The 20,936-nt window shown below is 48.8% G+C and overlaps 1 protein-coding gene across 17 annotated transcripts in view; it reads right to left on the reverse strand.

The window, feature by feature from the left end:
• ATXN7L1 (ataxin 7 like 1) overlaps nt 1–20,936 on the reverse strand; it is a 243,812-nt gene that overhangs the window by 24,552 nt on the left and 198,324 nt on the right. For 16 of the 17 annotated variants that reach the window (XR_003005423.1, XR_003005419.1, XR_003005427.1 and 13 more), the window contains 3 exons: nt 12,246–12,529; nt 9,033–9,115; nt 7,914–8,170 (listed from right to left, as the gene is read on the reverse strand). Coding sequence is in view for 10 of the 17 variants with exons in the window: in XM_024760906.1 (XP_024616674.1) it covers nt 7,914–8,170; nt 9,033–9,115; nt 12,246–12,529 (624 nt within the window). In the remaining 7 variants the exon portion in view is untranslated. Of the gene's footprint in view, nt 1–7,913; nt 8,171–9,032; nt 9,116–12,245; nt 12,530–20,936 lie in introns of those variants that run through there. The other variant, XR_003005429.1, reaches the window with a different exon arrangement.

A 20,936-nucleotide genomic window follows, 5' to 3' on the forward strand; every position in this document is an offset into this window, starting at 1 on the left:
GGACACGGGTTCGATCCCTGGTCCAGGAAGATCCCACATGCCGCGAAGCAAGTAAGCCCGTGTGCCACAACTACTGAGCCTGTGCGCCTAGAGCCCGTGCTCCGCAACAAGAGAAGCCACTGCAATGAGAAGCCCATGCACTGCAGTGAAGAGTAGCCCTCGCTCTCCGCAACTAGAGAAAGCCCGTGGGCGTCAACGAAGACCCAACACAGCCATAAATAAATAAATTTATTTTTTTAAAAAATTGAAAAAATGAGCAAAGGACTTGAATAGACATTTCTCAGAAAAGATATATAAATGGTGCCAGCAATCACATGAAAAGATGTTCAACATCATCAGTCATTAGGGAAATGCAAATCAAAATCACAATGAGTTACCACTTCACACCCACTAGGACAGCTATTAAAAAAAAAAAAGAAAAAAAAAGAGACACAGGGAAAAGGTGGTCTCCACCTTCATCTGGACCTTTTTCCTCTGGAAGTGCTGTAGCCATCTTGCTAATGACGTTGAAGATGAAGCCAAAAGATCGAAGAGGGTGGAATAAAAGAAAGCCAGAGAAGGAGAGCCAGAAAGAAATCATAAAGATTAGATCAGAAATAAATGAAAAAGAAATGAAGGAAACTATAGCAAAGATCAATAAAACTAAAAACTGGTTATTTGAGAAGATAAACAAAATTGAAAAACCATTAGTCAGACTCATCGAGAAAAAAAGGGAGAAGACTCAAATCAATAGAATTAGAAATCAAAAAGGAGAAATAACAACTGACACTGCAGAAATACAAAGGATCATGAGAGATTACTACAAGCAACCACATGCCAATAAAATGGACAACCTGGAAGAAATGGACAAATTCTTAGAAATGCACAACCTGCCAAGACTGAATCAGAAAGAAATAGAAAACATGAACAGACCAATCACAAGCACTGAAATTGAAACTGTGATTAAAAATCTTCCAACAAACAAAAGCCCAAGGCCAGATGGCTTCACAGGAGAATTCTATCAAACATTTAGAGAAGAGCTAACACCTATCTTTCTCAAACTCTTCCAAAATATAGCAGAGGGAGGAACACTCCCAAACTCATTCTACGAGGCCACCATCACCCTGATACTAAAACCAGACAAAGATGTCACAAAGAAAGAAAACTACAGGCCAATATCACTGATGAACATAGATGCAAAAATCCTCAACAAAATACTAGCAAACAGAATCCAACAGCACATTAAAAGGATCATACAACATGATCAAGTGGCGTTTATCCCAGGAATGCAAGGATTCTTCAATATACGCAAATCTATCAATGTGATAAACCATATTAACAAATTGAAGGAGAAAAACCATATGATCATCTCAATAGATGCAGAGAAAGCTTTCGACAAAATTCAACACCCATTTATGATAAAAAACCCTCCAGAAAGTAGACAGAGAGGGAAGTTACTTCAACATAATAAAGGCCACATATGACAAACCAAAAAACAAAGCACACAAAAAAAAAAAAAAAAAAAAAGGAGAGCCAACCCCTGATCTTTGGGGACTGGTGCCCTTTCACCTCTGGACTTCTTGTCACCAGTGGTAAGAAATGTCCTAATTATTGAAGTGGTTAGTAAGCAAGATTTTCTGCTACTTGCACCTGAAGTGTCCCAACAAGTGTGAACAAGAGATTTTAACCTATTTTTAGAAGACAGACTGTGGCTGGAGAGAGTTAACTGATGGGAAAGGAGCTGACCTACCACAGAACATTGAGAAGCAGGGCACCTGGAGCAGCTAGAGCTGCACAAGTCATGGGTGAGGTGAGGACTAAACATAGCGAGAGAGCTGAAAGGCTCAATATTCTGTCGTTGGACCCGCAGGTCGTCACTACTACCTCACACGGTCACATGACTTACCATTGCCCCTGCCAGCCCCCTCGCCCTCCAATCAACCCTCAAAAAGAGAAAATGAACCAGAGAGACTCTAGACCTGGGGCCCCCAGGCTCAGCAGAGACCAGGAAGGTGCACAGGGCTAAAAACAGAAGGACTGTGGGCTGCCCCTGGTCAGATCCTTAGTTGGCACTGCCAGAATGCCTATTACCAGGTACATCAGCAGGCAGGGTTCTTCCCTCAGGAAACTGAATGGCCCCGGAGAAAAGGCTTCCACAACTTGCCTTTGGGAATATTCCAACAAAAGGCTGACTGGTGACATGATGACCTTTCGGTTGATAGTCCCACATAGACCTCCAATGAGCCTGTTAGAGCCTCTCTTTTAAATATGAATGGTTAGAGATAACCAAACATTCCCGGAACATCTCCAACATGAGCTGACCAACCAAACATCAAACACATGAACACATATATGAAACAAACTTGGGGGAAATGAAGAGAAAGGAAGAAAAGAGGAGGGGCTTCCCTGGAGATCCGGTGGTTAAGACTCTGCCCTTCCACTGCAGGGGGTGTGGGTTTGATCCCTGGTTGGGGAACTAAGATCCCACATGCCGATAAAAAGAACCAGATCCTAAAATTTAACAAGTAAATCATAAACTATTTAATATACAGTTTTGAAGAGTAAAGTAAAAAAATCTTTTAGAAAGTGGAACAAGAGATTGAGAGACAACAGGAGAAAGGAGGTAAGAGGATGAAGAGGTCAGAGCAAATGATCCAACATCCAACTAACAGGAGGTTAAGAAAGAGAATAAAGACATAGTGGGGAGAAAACGATTTAGCATGTAACATGGGAAAATATCCCAGAAACAGGTGTTTCCAGGTTGAAAGGATCTACTGAGTAACTAGAACAATGAATGAAAAAAGACCTACATCAAGGGGGATCCCTGGGAAATTTCAGAGCCCCATGCTTCAGCAATTAAAAATGGAATCAGAATGTTATGAAACTCCTCAATAAAAACCTTCGATGCCAGAAGCCAATGGAAAAATTGTCTTCAATCTTCTGTAGGGAAATAATTCTCAATCCAGTTATATACTCAGAGAGATGATCAATTAAGTGTGAGGGTAGAATAAAAACATTTTCAGGTGTATAAGGATTCTAAAAATTGACCTCCCATGTCCCTTTTCACAGGAAGCTAATGGAGAAGATACTCCATCAAATAAAGGAGCAAACCAAGAGAGGAGGTGGCAAAGGGATCCAGGAAACAGGTGCTCCAACACAGAGAGGGTCAACAGAGTTCCAGGATGGTAGGAACTACTGTTTTCACTCTAACCCTTTTAGTACTATTTAGTTTTTGAACTATGTGTCTATACTATGTTGATTTAAAAAAAAGAAGTTTCGTTAAGAAAAAAAATCTTAGAACAGTTGAAACACTCAATAGTAAGTTCCAGTTGCCAGACAAAAGGGGAGGGGAGGAGAATCGTGGAGAGTAAAGCTGAGCATGAAAACTGCGAGCTGCAGAGCAGAATCAGCTCTGAGAACCAAGACAGAAACATGAAGGAAGGACGCTGGGCACATGTGTGCACGTGCACAACGGGAAGGAACTCTGGATCTCCTCGTTTTTAGACTTGTGTCACTCAGGACGTGGGCACCCTCCCGGTGATGACGGAATGGCGGATGCTTTCAAGACCTCCTCCCAGCTCTGATCACTGCCCTCCAGGGTGGAACCTGGAGGGATGGAGTGCGCTGGGACCAGCTTGCGTCTCAAAAAAGCCAAGGCTTGGAGAGGATGATGGGGAATTGGGCAACTGGTCATGAGAAAGTGTGGGAAAAGTCTCGCAAGTGTTAAGCTGCCGTCCAACCTTTCTTCCTCAGCACTACATTACCCCTCACCCCTCCACTTACCAGTCTGGTCTAAAGACAGTGCATGTGATGATGGTCCCTGTCCAGTTACACCCAGAGAAACTTGAAGTCCCCTAACCCCCACCACTCTGAGGAAGCACGAGCAAAACCACTGACCTTAACGGAGCCCTTACTGCGTGTAGGCACGTCACATACCTTTTCTCATTGGAGCTACCCGCTGCCTTAGGTGCGCGTAACTATGACCTACACTTCTCAGATGAGGACATTGGCTGCCAAGCTAATAAAAAGTGGAAATGAGACTGGGCTCTGCCTGCTTGACTTCAAAGGCCCCCCTGTTGAGAAATGAGTAGGAAAAGCCCGGGGACAAACATAAGTCAAGGAGAGAAATGGCTTCCACTTTGGCGATTACTCTATGTAATGAAGTAGCTTTCACTCCAGACTCACCTCTGCCCTTTTCAGGTATCTAGGACCTTCTGCCTCTTTCCCTGCTGCCCTTGTCAGTCTTAGATTCATTGGCATTTGCCATTTTATACTTTAAGGGGAGATGTGTGAGCATCTATGAGACAGAGGGGAATGTGCCCAGATCTTGGCAGCACTGACCTCCACAGCTGACCCTTCCTCCCTCTGCTGCCCCCCTTCCTCGAACCCCCACGCCTTTCCAACAGAGTCCTGATGGCTTTGGTTGGCCTGGTCATTCATAGCCCTTGGGCTCTGTGGGGCAAATAATGTGTTTCCTTAGAGTTGGGGGCAAAGAAACAGAGCATACTGGTATGTTATCCAAGGGGCCCCAGGTTGAAGGACAGAGGCCAGGAGGACAGGTAAATGGAAATCAGGTAGCACTGAGGCTCCCATTGCTTTCCCATTGACTACCACTGCCCCCTACTACCAGCTACCATGAGCTGAGTGCTTATGATGAGCTTGGTATTTTATCTCACTTAATTCTCCTTAGCTCTGTTTGACAGTTGAGCAATTTGAGGCCAGAGAGGCTGAGAGACATGGCCACGTTCATCTAGTTAGCAGACAAGGAGTTGAGCCTTGCACTTCCAATCCTGTTCCAACCCTTGCTAGCTAACTTTCACTTTTCCAATCCTAGACCCAAGTCCCTCTTTTAGGAACCCCTGACAAGGATGGGTTGCAACGCAAAAATATGGCAACTGGAATATTTTCAAGGTTACCAAAATGATATTTAAGATGTAAATTCACACGCTGTTAGCATTTCCTACAAGAGAAATTCACGATTGGGAAGGGATAACCATAATTTCATTCACGTGTGACAATTTTTTTTTTGGCCAATTATAGATAATGAGTGTGACTGAAACATCTATTATATTTACATCATTAATATGAGGGAAATAACTGCTTTAAGTCTTACGTGGGTATGTTTACTTCTGATCATGCTTTTTCTTTTCTTTTTTTTTTTTTGCGGTACGCAAAAAAAGGCCACTGTTGTGGCCTCTCCCGTTGCGGAGCACAGGCTCCGGACACACAGGCTCAGCGGCCATGGCTCACGGGTCCAGCCGCTCCACGGCACGTGGGAATCTTCCCAGACCGGCATGTGGGATCTTCCCGGACCGGGGCACGAACCCGCGTCCCCTGCATCGGCAGGCGGACTCTCAACCACTGCACCAGCAGGGAAGCCCTGATCATGCTTTTTCGATCTCTGACGGCATGGGGTCTCGTGTGAACCTAAACCAACTGATAAAGGACGTTATTTCCCACTAACTGTGGAACAGAGTTCACCCCCGAGTTTTCTGGTGCCTTGAAAGCGTCCTCAAAAATTATTCTCTTACCAACATTTGTAACGTGCTCCTTGGCCTCCCCTTTTCCTTCAGAGACATTCTTTTCTGCCGATTAACCTCACCCTCTCTCTTTCTTCTATTTCCCTAAAAGAACATAAACACCTGGCATTTCTCTATTGACAAACATTCCCCTGAAAATTAAACCAAAAAAGGAACAGAAAGAAGCAGCTCTTAAGGCTCCACTGTTGCCTGTTTCATTTTTTAACGGCTGCCCCCATCTTCTCTGTTAAGCCAGGTACCACTGCTTGGGTGCTAAGTGCCTGCATCAGTCAAAATGGATGGAGAAATGTATAATAAAAGAGTTTTCAAACTGGGGTTCCCTGGAGTCCTTGGGGAAGCTGAGGTGATCCCTTGGATGGGCTGGGAGACAGTGGGTCCTGGGTACACGTGCGATGAGAGCAGGGTTGAGCGGGCTTCAGGTGGAGGCAGGTCTGCTTTTATATCGGGTACCATGTAAGGTTCTGTGGGAACAAAAAAGTTCCATCGCCACCAAGAAGTTTGAAAGCTACTGTATATAGAATTGAAGCCCCTTCCAGAAGTTTGGAGCAGAACTGTGTCCCCAAGGGTAGTATCCTTCACCAACATCTGGCATTACAGTGAGAAATTATAAAACGATCTTGGAAAATGAGGGGGGGCAAGGACAGTGGCAAGTAAACGGATGACAACGACCTGACAATGGTTATGATGATGGAGATGTGTGGGTGGTGACTCCATCTGACTCCGTCTGACTCCATCCCCCCAGATGCCTGAGGCTGAGCTTGGTGATTCCAAGAGAGGGGCTCCAGCTGCCAAACTGGTCAGGCTTGCACCAAAGTGTATGGCATGAGAGATCCTGGTAGGTTAGTAACAACTGTCATCAAATATTTGCTTTGCTTTAAAAATAAATTCCTTCCCCTTCTTTTGTAACTATATTCTCTTAATGCCTACTTGCTGACTGGACAATTACTCTTTGAGACTCACAGTGTATGCATTAAAAGTCATCAGAGGGGACTTCCCTGGTGGCGCAGTTGTTAAGAATCCGCCTGCCAAGGCAGGAGACACGGGTTCGAGCCCTGGTCCAGGAAGATCCTACATACTGCAGAGCAACTAAGCCCGTGCACCACAACTACTGAGCCTGTGCTCTAGAGCCCGCGAGCCACAACTACTGAGCCTGCGTGCCACAACTACTGAAGCCCGTGCGCCTAGAGCCCGTGCTCCGCAACAAGAGAAGCCACCGCAATGAGACGCCCGGGCACCGCAACAAAGAGTAGCCCCCGCTCGTTGCAACTAGAGAAAGCCCGTGTGCAGCAAAGAAGGCCCAACGCAGCCAAAAGAACCAAAAATCATCAGAGGATACGAATATCTGCACTTATATTGTGTTATTAATGTTTTATTTTTATGATGCTATGGATATTTGAGTCTCATCTCCTAAACTCCAAATTCTTGAAAAGCAGGATCTAGTTTCATTCACCTCTGTGCCCCTGCCTGAGAGTAACAAACACAGCACCTTGCTTATGGAGCAAGCACTCAATAAATATTTTTGAACGAGGGTTACCTGTCCTATCACCTGGAAATCGGTCTGTGGCTCATTATGGCACTCCACTGCCTGTCAAAACACACATACATGGATTTTCAACCCACGTGGAATTTTTTTCTCCCTCCCTCTTTTTTTTGGCCACGCTGCGTGGCATGTGGGATCTTAGCTCCCCGAGCAGGGATCGAACCCGTGCCCCCTGCAGTGGAAGCTTGGAATCCTAACCACTGGACTGCCAGGGAATTCCCCCAGGTGGGTTTTGTTTTCTGTTCTTTCCTTTCTGTCCAGGACGACCAAATAAAACCCCAAAGAGGTGGCTCAGCTTTCTTGGTATGGAGGGAAATGTAAGGACAGACAGCCCTGTCACGGCAATTTTCCCTTTACCCTGACCATTGGAGAGTTGTGGAAAAAATTCACAAAATATCATGGCAAGTGGGCTCCTAAGCTGTGCTGACTACCCATCCCCCCAGGCTTCCCCCACTCTCTGCTCCAGGAATCTTCAACTAATCTAAAAACTTTCAGGTGACCAGAAAGTTGCCTGGTGGTTGAGTGTCATCCTTTCAGCTATTTATCTCTAGCTGACTCTTACGCCATGAAAACACATCCTGTCGGATATAGGTCTGCTATGGAGGATGACAATCACGGCAACGATGACCACGGTGAGGATGACAACGGTGACAGCAGTAACATCCACTGAACGCTATGTGGCAGGCACTGGGCTGAGCCCCTCACGCCCATTCTCTCCTTTCAACTTCACAACCACCTCCCCAGGTAGGACGATAACGACTCCCATTTCACACGTGATCTGACCACATACGACCCAGCCAGGCAGGGTCACTTGACCACGGACTCAAGGCTTCTATCGCCCAGGTGGGACTTACCTAGGAAGCACAGAGTTAGGTGGCCTGGATTTTGCAGGGGACGCGACTTTAGGTTCTGGGCCCAAGCTCCCTGAAGATCCCGGCAGCGAGTCCTGCGCTGGCCCAGATGGGTTTGGAAGTACTTCCCTTGCCGAAGTCAGGAGATGCTCTTTATCTTTAACTTCTTTTTCCCGGGACTTGGCTTTGTGTTCCGCCAGAAGGAGGTCAAATTGCTTTTTCCGGCCTGGGACTGCCCTCCGATGGCTTAGTGAGTGAGTCTAAGGAGAAGAGAGACGGAAAGCACAGCCTCTTTGATCAGCACATAAACCTGCTTCCCCAGGCCCTCCATTTCAGAAACAGCAATTCATGGGAATTTAGAGGTGCTTGAAAAGTCAACTTCAAGGCAACAGCTCCTGTTCTGTGGCTGGGAAGAGGCAGAGACCACACAAAATGCAACCGTGCCCTACGCTCCTGGCGTTAAGAAGCCAAAGCTTCCTCCAAAAAATGGCATAAGATGACGAGCTTCAGCGCAGAACCCATGAGAACCTCTCTGATGAAAGGCAACGGTGAGGGCGTGCTGGAGTTAATCCAGGTGCAGGTGGGAGGCTTGCTTTGGCCCAGACACACAGAGCCACCAAGCAGAGAGGGCCACAGCCTCCATCCCAAGAGGCACTGGCAGTTCAGTATGAAATACGGGGCTGGGGGCCACCCACTGGCGGCCGCCTTGGGTCAGCTGTCCCCTGGCCACCCCGCTGTGGCTGGATCAGGGGCACGGCGGCTCGTCCTCCCCTCCGGGGCTGCCTTTCAGGGCGCTGCCACCGCCGCCGCGCTGCTCCTGCATACATTAAAACGTAGCAGGGTTTAGAACCGCCTGTGAGTGCCTATAAATACAATTTACTGTCTGGCCTCACAAGTAACAGGGGAAGCCTATTTTTTTTTTTTTTTTCCCTTCTTAAAAAGCCAGCCAGCTTGAGGCAGGCGCTCTGCTACCATGGAAGAGAAGAAAGCATTTCCCTTACAAAGAACAGCTGGGGGTCATGTCGAGGCTCCACACCCTGCCGTGTGCAGAGAGTGGCATGCAAACATTTCGACAAAGGCCCCAGCGAGAGCAGGAAGTATTTTTTATGGAAAGAGAAATACCTTGCAGGTGAGGGATCTTGTGCAAGGTTTCTTTGTCTCGGGATCCAATACTCCACAGTGTTTATTTGGGTCAAATTCTCTCTCTGGTTTAAGAAACAAACAAAAAATATAAGAAAAAAGGAGACTAAATAGGATTTGGCATTAAGACCACATTTTTAAAAAAATGCACATTTGCACCAACAAGTGAGACATTGTCAGGCAATCTGTTTTTTTTGGTTTGTTTTTTTTTCCAACCGGCTGCTAAAATGCTTCCAGAACCGCTGGGGGAAGATGGCGCTCCCCTCTGAACCCAAGAATTCCCAAGTCCAGCGGGAGGCGGTAGGGATCGGAATGCACAAGGGGATGGGGGGGGGGGGGTGGGAACTTTCACTCCAAACAATTCCCCGGGTACCTTTGGGCAGAGGTGGCTGCAGACCAGGGAGAACCACCTGAGGCCCAAGGGCCACTTTTTCCCCCGGGGTAGCTCCAAGAATACATCACCAACCCCTTCCTGCCCTGCCTCCCTAATAGTTTTAGCCATTTAAGTGGGAGATTATTCCTTGACATGTCAGTGTGACCTGCCTCTCTCAATGCTTTGCAAAGTCCTCAGCACGAGGCTTTCCACGCAGCCTTGCTGGCCAGAAAAATCATTTCCCGGATTCAGGAACATATAGGCAGGGGCAGGGGCAGGTGTGGGCTTTACACTGGGGCTGAACCTGAAGGTGCAGAGAGGGCAGGGCCTGTTAGTGTCACAGTCGCTCTGCCCCTGGACTGAGGCCTGATGCTCCAGATGGGAACAAGCCGGGTCCCTCGGGGACCTGCTGAGGGAGGCGGGCTTTCCCCAAATCCTGCCTTCCCGCTGGACTCCTGACGGCTCATGTTGGGGTTACTTCTAAGGAATCTGCTCTTTTTATGCCCGTTTTGGATCCTTCACCCCTTCTGGATTACAGAAATGCTCTCCTCCCCTGGAAAACGAGGGGATGTGCGGCAATCTCTTAAGGACCCTTCAGGCTTTAAAGTTCCACCTCTTGATGACCTGTGCCATTTCTGGAAGGCACCCAACAAACACCTGAGTCCTGCAGGGCAGGAATGACATAGCTCTTCTGAGCATCCAGGGAGACGGGCAGCAGCATTGGCGGGTGGGTGGCTGGGCGCGCGGGGGGGCGTGTATATATACTTGGTGGAATGTCTCCTTAAGGGCCTCCAATGGCTGCAAGCTAAAAAGAGGTTACCTTGCCTGAAAAACTGCCTGAACTTAGCGGAGTAAGGTCTGACCATAATAAATGAATGCATTCTATTTTTAAAAGAAGGTTTGGGAGCTGTGGGGAGGTTGCGACAGTGGTGATGATGATGTTTGCAATAAAACCATTCTCATGTCCAAGACAGATTTCCTGGTTGACTATCAAAATGCATCCCGCCTCTTTCTTTTGTCTTCTTTTTTTAAGCTTCATTTTTAAGGAAAGAAAACTGCTAGGCCTGGAGATGTTCGCTTCCTACGAGCCCTCTCTGCCCACCGAGGAGGGTCTGGGTGCCAGGCTGAAGGCCGCCTGGTGTGAGTTCTTTCCCTTGGGCCTGGCGGAGTCAGACCCGTGCCCAGATCCACACCGGCACTCGTGCTGGCCTGGAACTGAGCAGGTTGTTTGGCTGGGGGTAGGAGCTGGCTGCCAAATGTGAAAGTGAGAGAGAAATAGCAAAAGACCCAATGAGACAAAACCACCAACAAAATGCAAAATCCCCAAAACACACAAAAAATGCCCGACCAACTTCAGATCAAGGTGCCGGCTGGAAGCCATGGTCATACTTCTGCCAGGAGGAGGAAGCCGGCCTCACTGCGCCCAGACAGGCCTATTGGATTGCCCCCTCTGCAGAGTGAAGATGAACTTTCCCTGCAGGGAGACAGCCAGGAGCGGGGGGCTCCGTCCACACAGTGAGACCCCCGCCCTCAAGAGAGCACCAGGCTCTGCCTTTCTTTCTGGACAGAGGGTGGAAAGGACATGGAGAGATTTTCAGGGTAAAATAACTGTCATTAGAATGCTCTGGGCCTGAGGTACTTTTAAGAAGTAAACTTTTTAAAAGTGACAGAGGTAAGATAGAGAAACTGAAACACATATAAACACAAAGTACAAAATGAAAATGACCCACAATTCTTGGGGCGCTTAGGAATTATGCTCATACCAGAGGACACAGCTTCACTCTCACAGGGCAGCTTACCCTGTACGGTGGACCCATGAACAACGTGGGTTTGAACTGTGCAGGTCCACTTACACGCGGATCTTTTGCAATAGTACATACTGCAGTTCTACATGATTACAGGTTGGCTGAATCCACAAATACAGAGGAACTGCAGATACGGAGGGCCAACTAGAAATTATACAGGGATTTTTGACTGCGTGGAGGGTCGGCACCCGTAATCCCTGCGCTGTTCAAGGGTCAACTGTATTTTGTTTTTTCTGGTTGACATCTGATAAATGCCCAGAGTGTGTGAAGAAGTTATAAAGTTTATAGCTCTTCTTGGTCTTTTAGAGAAAGTAAAACTGCCGGATTTCCTTCTACAACAATCCCAAAGCAACTATCACCCACCTGGGGGCCCCTAAGCGCAACCATTGTCTTAAGGACTGGCCATGTGCACCTTTCTGGGTACCCTGAGGTACTCGGGCAACCAAGTAGATCGGAGAGAGACCCTTCAACACCCCATCTGCTGTGCCAGTCCAAGCGTTCCCAGATGGAAATTCCAATCTGCTTATGTGGGAAAGGCAGTTTCAGCCCCAGACCACAGAATCAACCTGGAAACCAACGAGACCAAAGGATGGAGATGGGCAGACAGCACCAAGGCGACTGTCCCAAGCCTGCCCTGAGCTACTGGGAGATATCACGGTGGATTGCCCGACTCTGCTTTCCGGAACCCAGGGGCAGTTCGGCCTGTCAGTGTGAGGACAAGACCCTCTGAATCCACAGACTGCTGAGGGGTTGCAGAGCCTCCTGCCTTGGGGTCACTAAGGTAACTGCTGCTCAGGGCTGGGCTGAGCGAGGTACCACATCTGGCCCGGGATTAAGAGAACCAGTTCTCCCCTGTATTTTTAGGGGCGGGGGAGGTTCCTGTTGGCAGGTAAACTCCGTGTCTCCCTTAAAACGAAACAGACCTGCTCTATGATAAGAAAGCATCACTCCCTCGTTCTGGACGCAACTCAACTGCAATCTGATCACGAGCCAGACTCGAAGGACACAGACACGTACCTGAAAGTCTCCTGTAAGGCTTGTTGTTGTTTTTGGTGCCATTTTGGTGTTTCTTGTCTATGGTGGCAGACAAAATTCCTTTGCCATTTAAGATCTTCTCTGGGGAAGGTGGCACTGACTTGGACATCAAGACCGGCTTAATGACAGGTGGGGTGGAGACGGCAGAGGATGAGGTGGAGCAGAAAGTGACCGCAGTAGTGGTTGCAGAGTTCATTTTGACATTGGCACCATCTGCCTTCACTAGGTTAGGAATTTTCTCTAAACTGACTACGGGAACCGGAACACTGAAAAATAAATGAACAAACACACACAATTGCCTTCTTTGATTCATCTGGTCTGCTGAGAAGATATGCCTGCTTATCATTATCAGGACACTTCCTTATCACTTATTTATACTCCTCCTATACGAGAGCAGCAGGATTCCAGTTCTGAAGGGAGGGAGATGCACGCCTTGGAAAGGACCAAGAGCGGGTGTGAGGCTGGCACAGCGCCAGGGATGGCATCAGAACTGATTACCTCCTGGACCGGTTGTCCCCGTAGATCCTGCAGCTCCCCCTTTCTCAGTCCCTTTAGTCGGCAGTCTCTGAGACAGCACCTTGGGCGGAACAAGGCGCCTGCTGTGAAGCTCAGGAAACGATGCTGTCTGTCCACGAAGGCCGTTGTGCCACGGAGCCGTGTGCTGAATCACGCCCCCTCCCCCCCCGCTGCTCGGCTGGTCTCCCACCCAGGCGATCGGGCCTGACATCTGTTTAGCTCAGAGCTCACACAACACGGAGGCATGGCTGCGGGCCAGCGTGCCACGCTATACACTGTCAGAGGACTTCTGGATCACTCATATCCCGGGGATGGGCTCAAATTGAGTGAGCCGCCATGGAACATTATCTAATATTCCATTTTAGGCAGCTAGTTATGTAAATAGGCAATTCTCAAGGCTGGCAGGTGAGAGGATGAATTTTAAGAAGACAGAGCACAAAGGTGTATGTGTTTGCTCTTCAGAGTCTGTCACCTTAGCCCCACTTCCCTGCCATTTCTCCTGTAACGGATATGCATTTGATTTCTGTGCATTTCATGCTGGATGACCCTGTGTCTGGGGGGCGGTGGAGAACTCTGTCTTGGGGTCTGAAAAGATGAGATGAGATGAAAAAGCTTTGTTTTGGTTCCTGAACTAGATTCCCTTTCCTCCTTGCAGGGGGGCAGAATGGGAACAACTTCAGCCCCCCAAGTCATTTCTGAGCTGAGAGTGAAGCCGACTTAGCTATCTGAATGCCAAATGGGCTAGAAGAGGGCTTAGACATGCCTGCAGACAATGGAGGACATGAAAGACAGGCTGGTTTTGCAGGTGAGGAGTCTTATCTGCCCACATGGCTGGCTGGCTCTCCCTTCCCTAAGATTCATTCACAGATCATTTCTTTGATCAATTTGTTCATGAAATTATTTCAGCAACCCCTCAGCCCCTGCCCCTTTGCTGACTGTGGAACAGGATCCCGCATGTTATTTATAGGCCTTTGCCAGTGAGAAGGGCACTCAGTAGCGGAGCACAATGCTCCCAGACATGAGACTTCACCCCAGGACCATGTGCTTTCTTGGCCCGGGGAAGCGTGGGGTGGGACTTCAAGTCCCACGTGAGGGGAAACTGGAACAGTGGTTTTTAGTTAGACACCAAGTCACTGACAGTTCAGCCTTTGATGAGTGTTTCAATCACCGAGATATAGCTGCACTGCTGCTACTTTCTAGTTAATGGCAATTCTCAAAGCACTCCCCTATCGCTAAAGAAGAGCACAAGAAGCCCTTGAAAAGTCAGAACACTGAGAAGCTGCAAAGATATTACCTGGTGAAATTAGTGCTGCGCTCCCGATTTCTTCCAAATGGTAAAAAATGCAAAGCCATGGGATATGGAATACGTCCAGGCTCATTCCTTCACTCAATTTTAAAAGACACAAATTATAGAAACCAGAGTCGCTAAGAGATATTTGTTCATAGCATTATTTACAGTGGCCAAAAGGTGGAAGCAACCTAAATGTCCACTGATGGATAAATGGATAAACAAAATGTGGTATATATATACAATGGAATATTATTCAGCCTTAAAAAGGAAGGAAGTTCTGACACATGGATAAACACTGAGGACATTATGTTAAGTGAAATAGGCAAGTCAGAAAAAGGTGAATACTGTATGATTCCACTTGTATGAGGCACCTAGAGTGGTCAAGTTCATAGAGACAGAAAGGAGAATGGTGGTTGCAGGGGAGTATCCAGTTTAGTGGTACTGTTTAGCGGGTATCGAGTTGCAGTTATGCAAAAGCTGAAGAGTCCTGAAGATCGGCTGTACAACAATGTGAATGTACTTAATACTCCTAAACTGTACTTTAAACACGGTTAACATGGGAAATTTTGTTACGTGTATTTTACTATAGTTAAAAAAAAAATTTTAATGTACAAACCAAAAAAAAAAAAAAAATCCCACAAACTACAAACTCATGTAACTTAAATTATACTACAATATCCTGACTTTAAAAATACATAAGAGCCTGCTTAAAAAGCTCTTGTTGATTTATCTGTCACTCTTGTTTTGACCTGCAGACTTTTATTTCTTTAGAAAAAAGTTAAACTTCAAGTGCTGATGTGAACACGTGGACTAGTAGCCAGGTGAGAAGATTCTCTAGCACGTGTGTGGCCTCCCCTCAGATAGTTCCTTGTGAAGCCAAGTGAATTCAGGAAAGGAAATTAGGACCCTCACGCTCCAGATCCAGCTCTTGTCCCATGAGCCGGTCTGAGTTGTGTGCTGAGTACTCATGAGCTTAGCAGACAGAGATATGATGTTGGGATAGAACGATGCAGAGCAATTAGACCAACTGAAATAAATTTAAAAACCGAGTCAAGGGGTCCTCGGATGCTCACAGTACAGCCAGCATTTCTCCCCTGAAGTCACGGTCCAACTCCAGCAAGTCCCTTAAGGCAGCTACGAGAGCACAGGTGCAGCAGGTCCAGCTGCTGGAACAGTGCCACGTGACTCACCTCTCTGATGGTGATGCTTCTTCCTGACTGCGTGTTAGTGACTGAGCTTGAGCCAAGCCAGCGAATATGTGTGACTGACTGATCTCCTAATTTGGGATTCTCTCCACGACTTGAGCGTGGTCCACTCACAGCCTCTACTGCCAACGCTTCCGTAACTCCAGCTGGACTTCAATCCCAGTGCCCAGAGACAGGATGTGGGACTGAAGTGCATCAGAAACAAGAAGGGAAGGCTGATGTGTGGTCCTCTTGGATTGGAATGGGGGGTGTTAAGGAAAGAATGTTTCAAAAGGCTCCAAAGACCAAGTGAGGGGCGGAGCCACGGAGTAAAAAAACACCCCTGAAGCCAGGTAAGCAGCCACTTGGCAGTGGGAGGAGAAGCAAGATTGAGTTGCTGGGGTGGGAATTCTAAGGGTGTCCACTAGCTAAGGGAGAAGGGCTACAGACAGACAGGAGGACCGACTGCGGACCATCTCTGATCCTTTTTTCTTTTTATTTTTTTGTTTGCAGTACGCGGGCCTCTCCCGCTGCAGAGCATAGGCTGCGGACGCGCAGGCTCCAGCGGCCATGGCTCACGGGCCCAGCCGCTCCGCGGCATGTGGGATCTTCCCGGACCGGGGCACGAACCTGTGTCCCCTGCATCGGCAGGCGGACTCTCAACCACTGCGCCACCAGGGAAGCCCTGATCCTTTTCTCTTTAGCATCCTTTCTTTCCCCCAAAGGCTTTGGGCTTTCCCTCTAAGGCAACCTGCTTGTGGCCTGAACTGAGAAGGTACTTCTGCTGGGTGTTAAGAGAAGACAGGGAAGCAGGAAGCTCAATGATACTAGCAAGGGTCAAACACATCCTTGGGGGAAATGAGAGAGAGAGAGAGACAGACACAGAAAGACCTTCCTAATTAACTTTACCACCCTCATTCCCCAGCATAAATGTCAGCCACTGGTCCAGCTGAGAGAATTTAGTCTCCTTTCTTCACTACTATTGGCAACAGCCCCCAGATCCCAAACAGATGAACAAGGAACAAATGATCGCAAGAAGGTACCACAGGATTTGGAAAGCCAATCCCAGAGGTTTGATTTTTTTCAGCCCTGGCGAACATAAGACACTACTGAGAGCCCCAGGTCCTGTTTCACTTACATACAGACCCCCGCATGTGAGAGGGAGGGCAGCTGCCCTAACACCATCATCTCAGGACTGCCTTCTCCTTTCTCCCATTGTCCCTTTTCCCACTCCCCTCCCTCCTCTGCCATCACCTCTCCCAGCCAATAAGTAGAGTGTTCTAGCCTGGGCAGCAGACCCTGAATAAGAGGCTCACTTTTTTCCATTTGGAAAGAAGCCAAAAGATTCTGACCCCTGCTGTCACAGTTTGAGCAACTCCCAATTTGTGTCAAATCACAGGAGCCCCAGCACCTCCATGTGCTGCTAGGAGCTGGGAGGGGTGGAGAAGGGGCAACACCCAGATTACTAACTAAGCAATTTATTAGCCTCTTTGCTTAGTTCCCCCTAAGTTTAACAAAAGCCCCTCGAGTTCCTGTCCTTTCAATCTTAAGGGATGCACTTACACACTCACCGAGGTCTCACAATTAGTTGCATTTATCAACTCACTATTGTCCTTTCTTTGAGAAACAAGATTTGAAAGGGAAAGACGTGTCCCCACTCTTCCTGCTGCTTTCATAATGCCTGTTTTGTTTGCTTGGGAGGAACTCTCAGGGAGCCCAGGGCTGCAGCTTGTCCCCCTGCTGTGTCTAATATACTGGGAGCACTTATCTCCTTGCTGTCTTTGCGTCTCTGTCCCGGGTCCCCAGAAGGGATCCCACAGCCGAGAACAGTCCCCCCTCATCTTCCTTGCTGGATCTACCTTGCTTCTTTATGCTGCTTCGGCTGCCGGCGTCTTCTTCCTGGGTGCTTGGCCTGTCTGAATTTACCTTTCTGGACCAAGGAGAGCCCTCTGGCTTTAAGAAAAATGATTCTCCTGGCACCAGGCAGAATCCCCTCCCCGCCCAGTGATGTCTGCAAAAGAGCAGAGGTGGAGAATCTTATGGTGCCGTTTCAAGGGCCACCAACGTGTTGCGGGACAAGCTGCTCTCCCTCCAGCTATGCTTTCCTGGCGATCATGATTTATCCTTCCATCATCAACAGATAAGCCTTAAAAGAATGGTCCAGAAAATCTTTAGGCCTGCGGAAATCATCGCCAGCCCTGTTCCACTTAGCAGCACAGGGGAAAGATGGAGTTCACAGGCAGGAGCCTGAAGACATATGGTATTTGTGCTGTGGGCTACATGTCTGATGAGAGTTCTCAGCCGTCTGATTTCTTCCCACCAATTCCTTCCACTAAGGCCCATGAGCCTGTGTTTCTGGTCTGGCAGAATTTGAGGATCTCTGACTCACTGGCTGACCCTTGAAAGGGTCATCTCACCCAGCCTCTTGCCTTCCAAGAAGGGATAGTAGGTAAGTCATCCCAAAGCAAAAGGAATTGACCTTATTTTAAAAGGCCCTCAGAGAAGGAATTCTCCTTGGCTCTCTTGGATGCATTTTGGGGGCTGCTATCAGGCCATTAAGTCAAATTTAGATTCTTTAAATTGAAGGAATGCTTGGGACATGCTTGAAGTCTGGGAGTCAGGCAATCCCTAAGAATCAGCCTAAATAACAGAGCTGCAAAGTCCTATTTTGGTACAATAGACACAGGAAGTGCTATATAAATCCTGACGAATGAATGCATAGTATTTTTTTCAATCTGGAAAACGTCTGGGAAAACTTTCAGAAAGCCAATTTGTCAACACCTGAAGCAAACAGTAAACACGGTAATCAACCACCGAGCACGGGAAATAAGGAAATCTGCCAGATTAACATTATTCTGCGGCCGAGTGTCAGGCCTGGTGGGCAGAGAGGAAGCACCATGCATAATCTCTCCTGGCCTTTGCACAGTTTTGGATGCCCTCCCACATAACACACCCTCAGCAAGCTGGCAAAATGTGGTTAGACCACACAGCTACTGGGGGTGAGTGGCCCTGGCAGCTGAGGCAAAAAGACTGGTTAGCAGCGTCTTGTGCCAGCCCGGAGTCGTACCCACAGGAGCTCGCAGGGGCCCATCGCTGGCCAAGAAGATTAAAGTGTGTCAAGAAGATTCATCAGTGACTTGGGTGATAGGTCAAGATCTCATCCATCAATTGCGGGAAGAGGCGGTTAGTTGCTGGGAAGAATGATGTGGGACTTTCCCTTAGGAGGCAGGGAGAAATGAACAAGCTGACGCTGACAAATTGTAAACGCGGCCAGAGGCAGGAAGGATCGAATCAGGGAGAACAAGTAGGGCTGAGTTGGGGGTCTGTGCCTTGTCATTGTTCTGGTAAGGTCATAGAATGTGGAAGGTGTTGCAAGATAACTTAGGGTAATGGTTAGGAATACAGGCTTTGAAATCAGACAAACCTAGATGCAAATCCTGCCTTTTCTATTGCTAGATGCATTATGGTGGGAAAGCCATCTGACTTCTGTGGGAATTAAAAGATGGCGGTCAGGGCTTCCCTGGTGGCGCAGTGGTTGAGAGTCCGCCTGCCGATGCAGGGGACACGGGTTCGTGCCCCGGGCCGGGAAGATCCCGCATGCTGCGGAGCGGCTGGGCCCGTGAGCCATGGCCGCTGAGCCTGCGCTCCGCAACGGGAGAGGCCACAGCGGTGAGAGGCCCGCGTACCGCAAAACAAAACAAAACAAAACAAAGATGGCGGTCAGCCTGGCAAGTGGATGAGCGGGGCCTCTGTTCCACCTCACCTCCTCGGCAGCGTGGCCTCGCAGTGCAAAGCCCAGGCAGGCACGTGAGGCTGCCCTGCCTGGCTCATCTCAGAATTTCACTACTCTGGCTTCAGTTTCCTTATCAGGAAAATGAAGGTCATGACAGGTATCTGAAGTGATTGACAGGGATAATACATATACAGTGCTTAGCATGGCGCTTGGGCACATAGTTGGTCCTCAATAAATTGCAGCAAAAACAAAAAGAGGGAGAGGATCACGCCGTCCCCTCTCCCTACTGCCCCTGATGCTTCTGGGGTGCAAGTCACTGTCACCATCAGAACTTTTTGTCCTCTTAGCCCTTCTGGTCCCATGATGGGGGGAGGGGTGGAAGAGGATGTGGGGGGCATGAGTGGAAGATGGGTGGGAGCAGATGGCCCTCCATATTTACCCAGAGTGGAGGACCACTTCTTGGGGGTGCAGAAGGGGAAAGACAGAGCCGAGTAAGAAGGCTTTTCAGCCTCAATCCCTTTCCAGGAGCCCTCAGCCCTACTTCACAATCCCACCTGCTTCTCTATCTCTAGTCTCCTAGGCACTGCCCAAGCCTGCACTAGTGGTGAAAGCTCCCACCTGCATACACATTCTAGAAGAGTGAGAGGAACTCCAGCCTCCTCTCATACGAACACGTAGTCTCCTGCAACCCTGACTTGTGTGAGGCAATGGGGGTCCTTGCTGGCCCTAAGAAGCCGTCTGGAAAAAGAACTGTATGTGCCCCCTTCTAGGCTGTTCCACATTCCCTGGAAGCAGGAAGTTCCAGCATCAGCCTCTGTTTAGTGTCTCCGACACTTCTGTTAATCAGGGCTTCCCAGGGCACGGAGCTCAGAAGGTGGTCTCCGAACCCAATGAGAGATCAATGGGCACTAAATGCCCTGACATTCCTGGGGAGTCATAATACCCCAAGATCGTGGGAAAAATCAGCAAGCCAGAGGAGAGAGGAAGATAAGGAAGGGAAAACAGTCCTGGCACAGTAGGGGGTACATGAAGCTGGACAGGCTGTCTCCGGAGTGCACTGGGGACCAGCCTGCCTGCAGGGGTGCAGCCCCGGGCAGTGAGTCCGGGTGGAATTTAAGACAAGCCCAGACCAAACCAACCATACCAGCTCAGTGCCTTTCCTTCTACATGTGAGAACGAAAAGCCTCACAATGAAAATGAGTACCCAGTGAAATTCTCATCAAGGCATAAACGGTATCAAGGGCCTTTCAGGGCAGGATTTCAGATGAAGGAGATCAGGAAGCAAGTGGATTCTGGAGGGAGCGATGGTGCTGGGCAGAACGGAGCCCTCAGCGCCGGCCCAGTCCAGACTCGGCTCAGGAGTTGCCAAGTGGGCGCGCTCCCGCCTGCAGCCACCAGAGGTCATCGGCTCCCGCTGCTGGAGCTACAAGCTGCCCCGCCGGCCGGGCCTACCCCTCGCCTTCCAGAGCCCGCGCAGCCAGCACGTTCACTGCCTCCCTCAAACCCTGCAGCCAACACCGCCCCAGAGGGAGAGACGGGACCCTCACGGAACATCTTCCATCCCCCTGCCAGGGAAGGCGGGGAACCGGGACCGGGGATCAGGCCCTCAGCTTTTGGTTTCAGGAAGCTTGTTCTGAGCATAGCATCCCTGGCTGCCGTCAGCGCCCGAGCCTCTGCTCCCAGCTTCTTTCACAGGGCCACTTCCCCAAGAAGCATCTTTCCTCTCGACCTCTTCCTCCTTCTCCGTATTGGAATCCAGAACTGGGCAGGCAGCCCCGCACCCAAGCCACCTCCATCCAGGAGGCCAAGCCCTACAGCAGACTCAGGAAATGCTTTGCCCCGAATTAAATACACTTTGCGTTTTTAAAAAGCTCTGCGTTAGCAACATCACCATCCAGTTGGAGACCTTCCCCCACGGTGTCACCCTTTCTGCGTCACCACTTCAGGCC

This window comes from Neophocaena asiaeorientalis, unplaced genomic scaffold (assembly GCF_003031525.2).
Source record: "Neophocaena asiaeorientalis asiaeorientalis breed wild unplaced genomic scaffold, Neophocaena_asiaeorientalis_V1.1 scaffold508, whole genome shotgun sequence".
Lineage (NCBI taxonomy): Eukaryota > Metazoa > Chordata > Mammalia > Artiodactyla > Phocoenidae > Neophocaena > Neophocaena asiaeorientalis.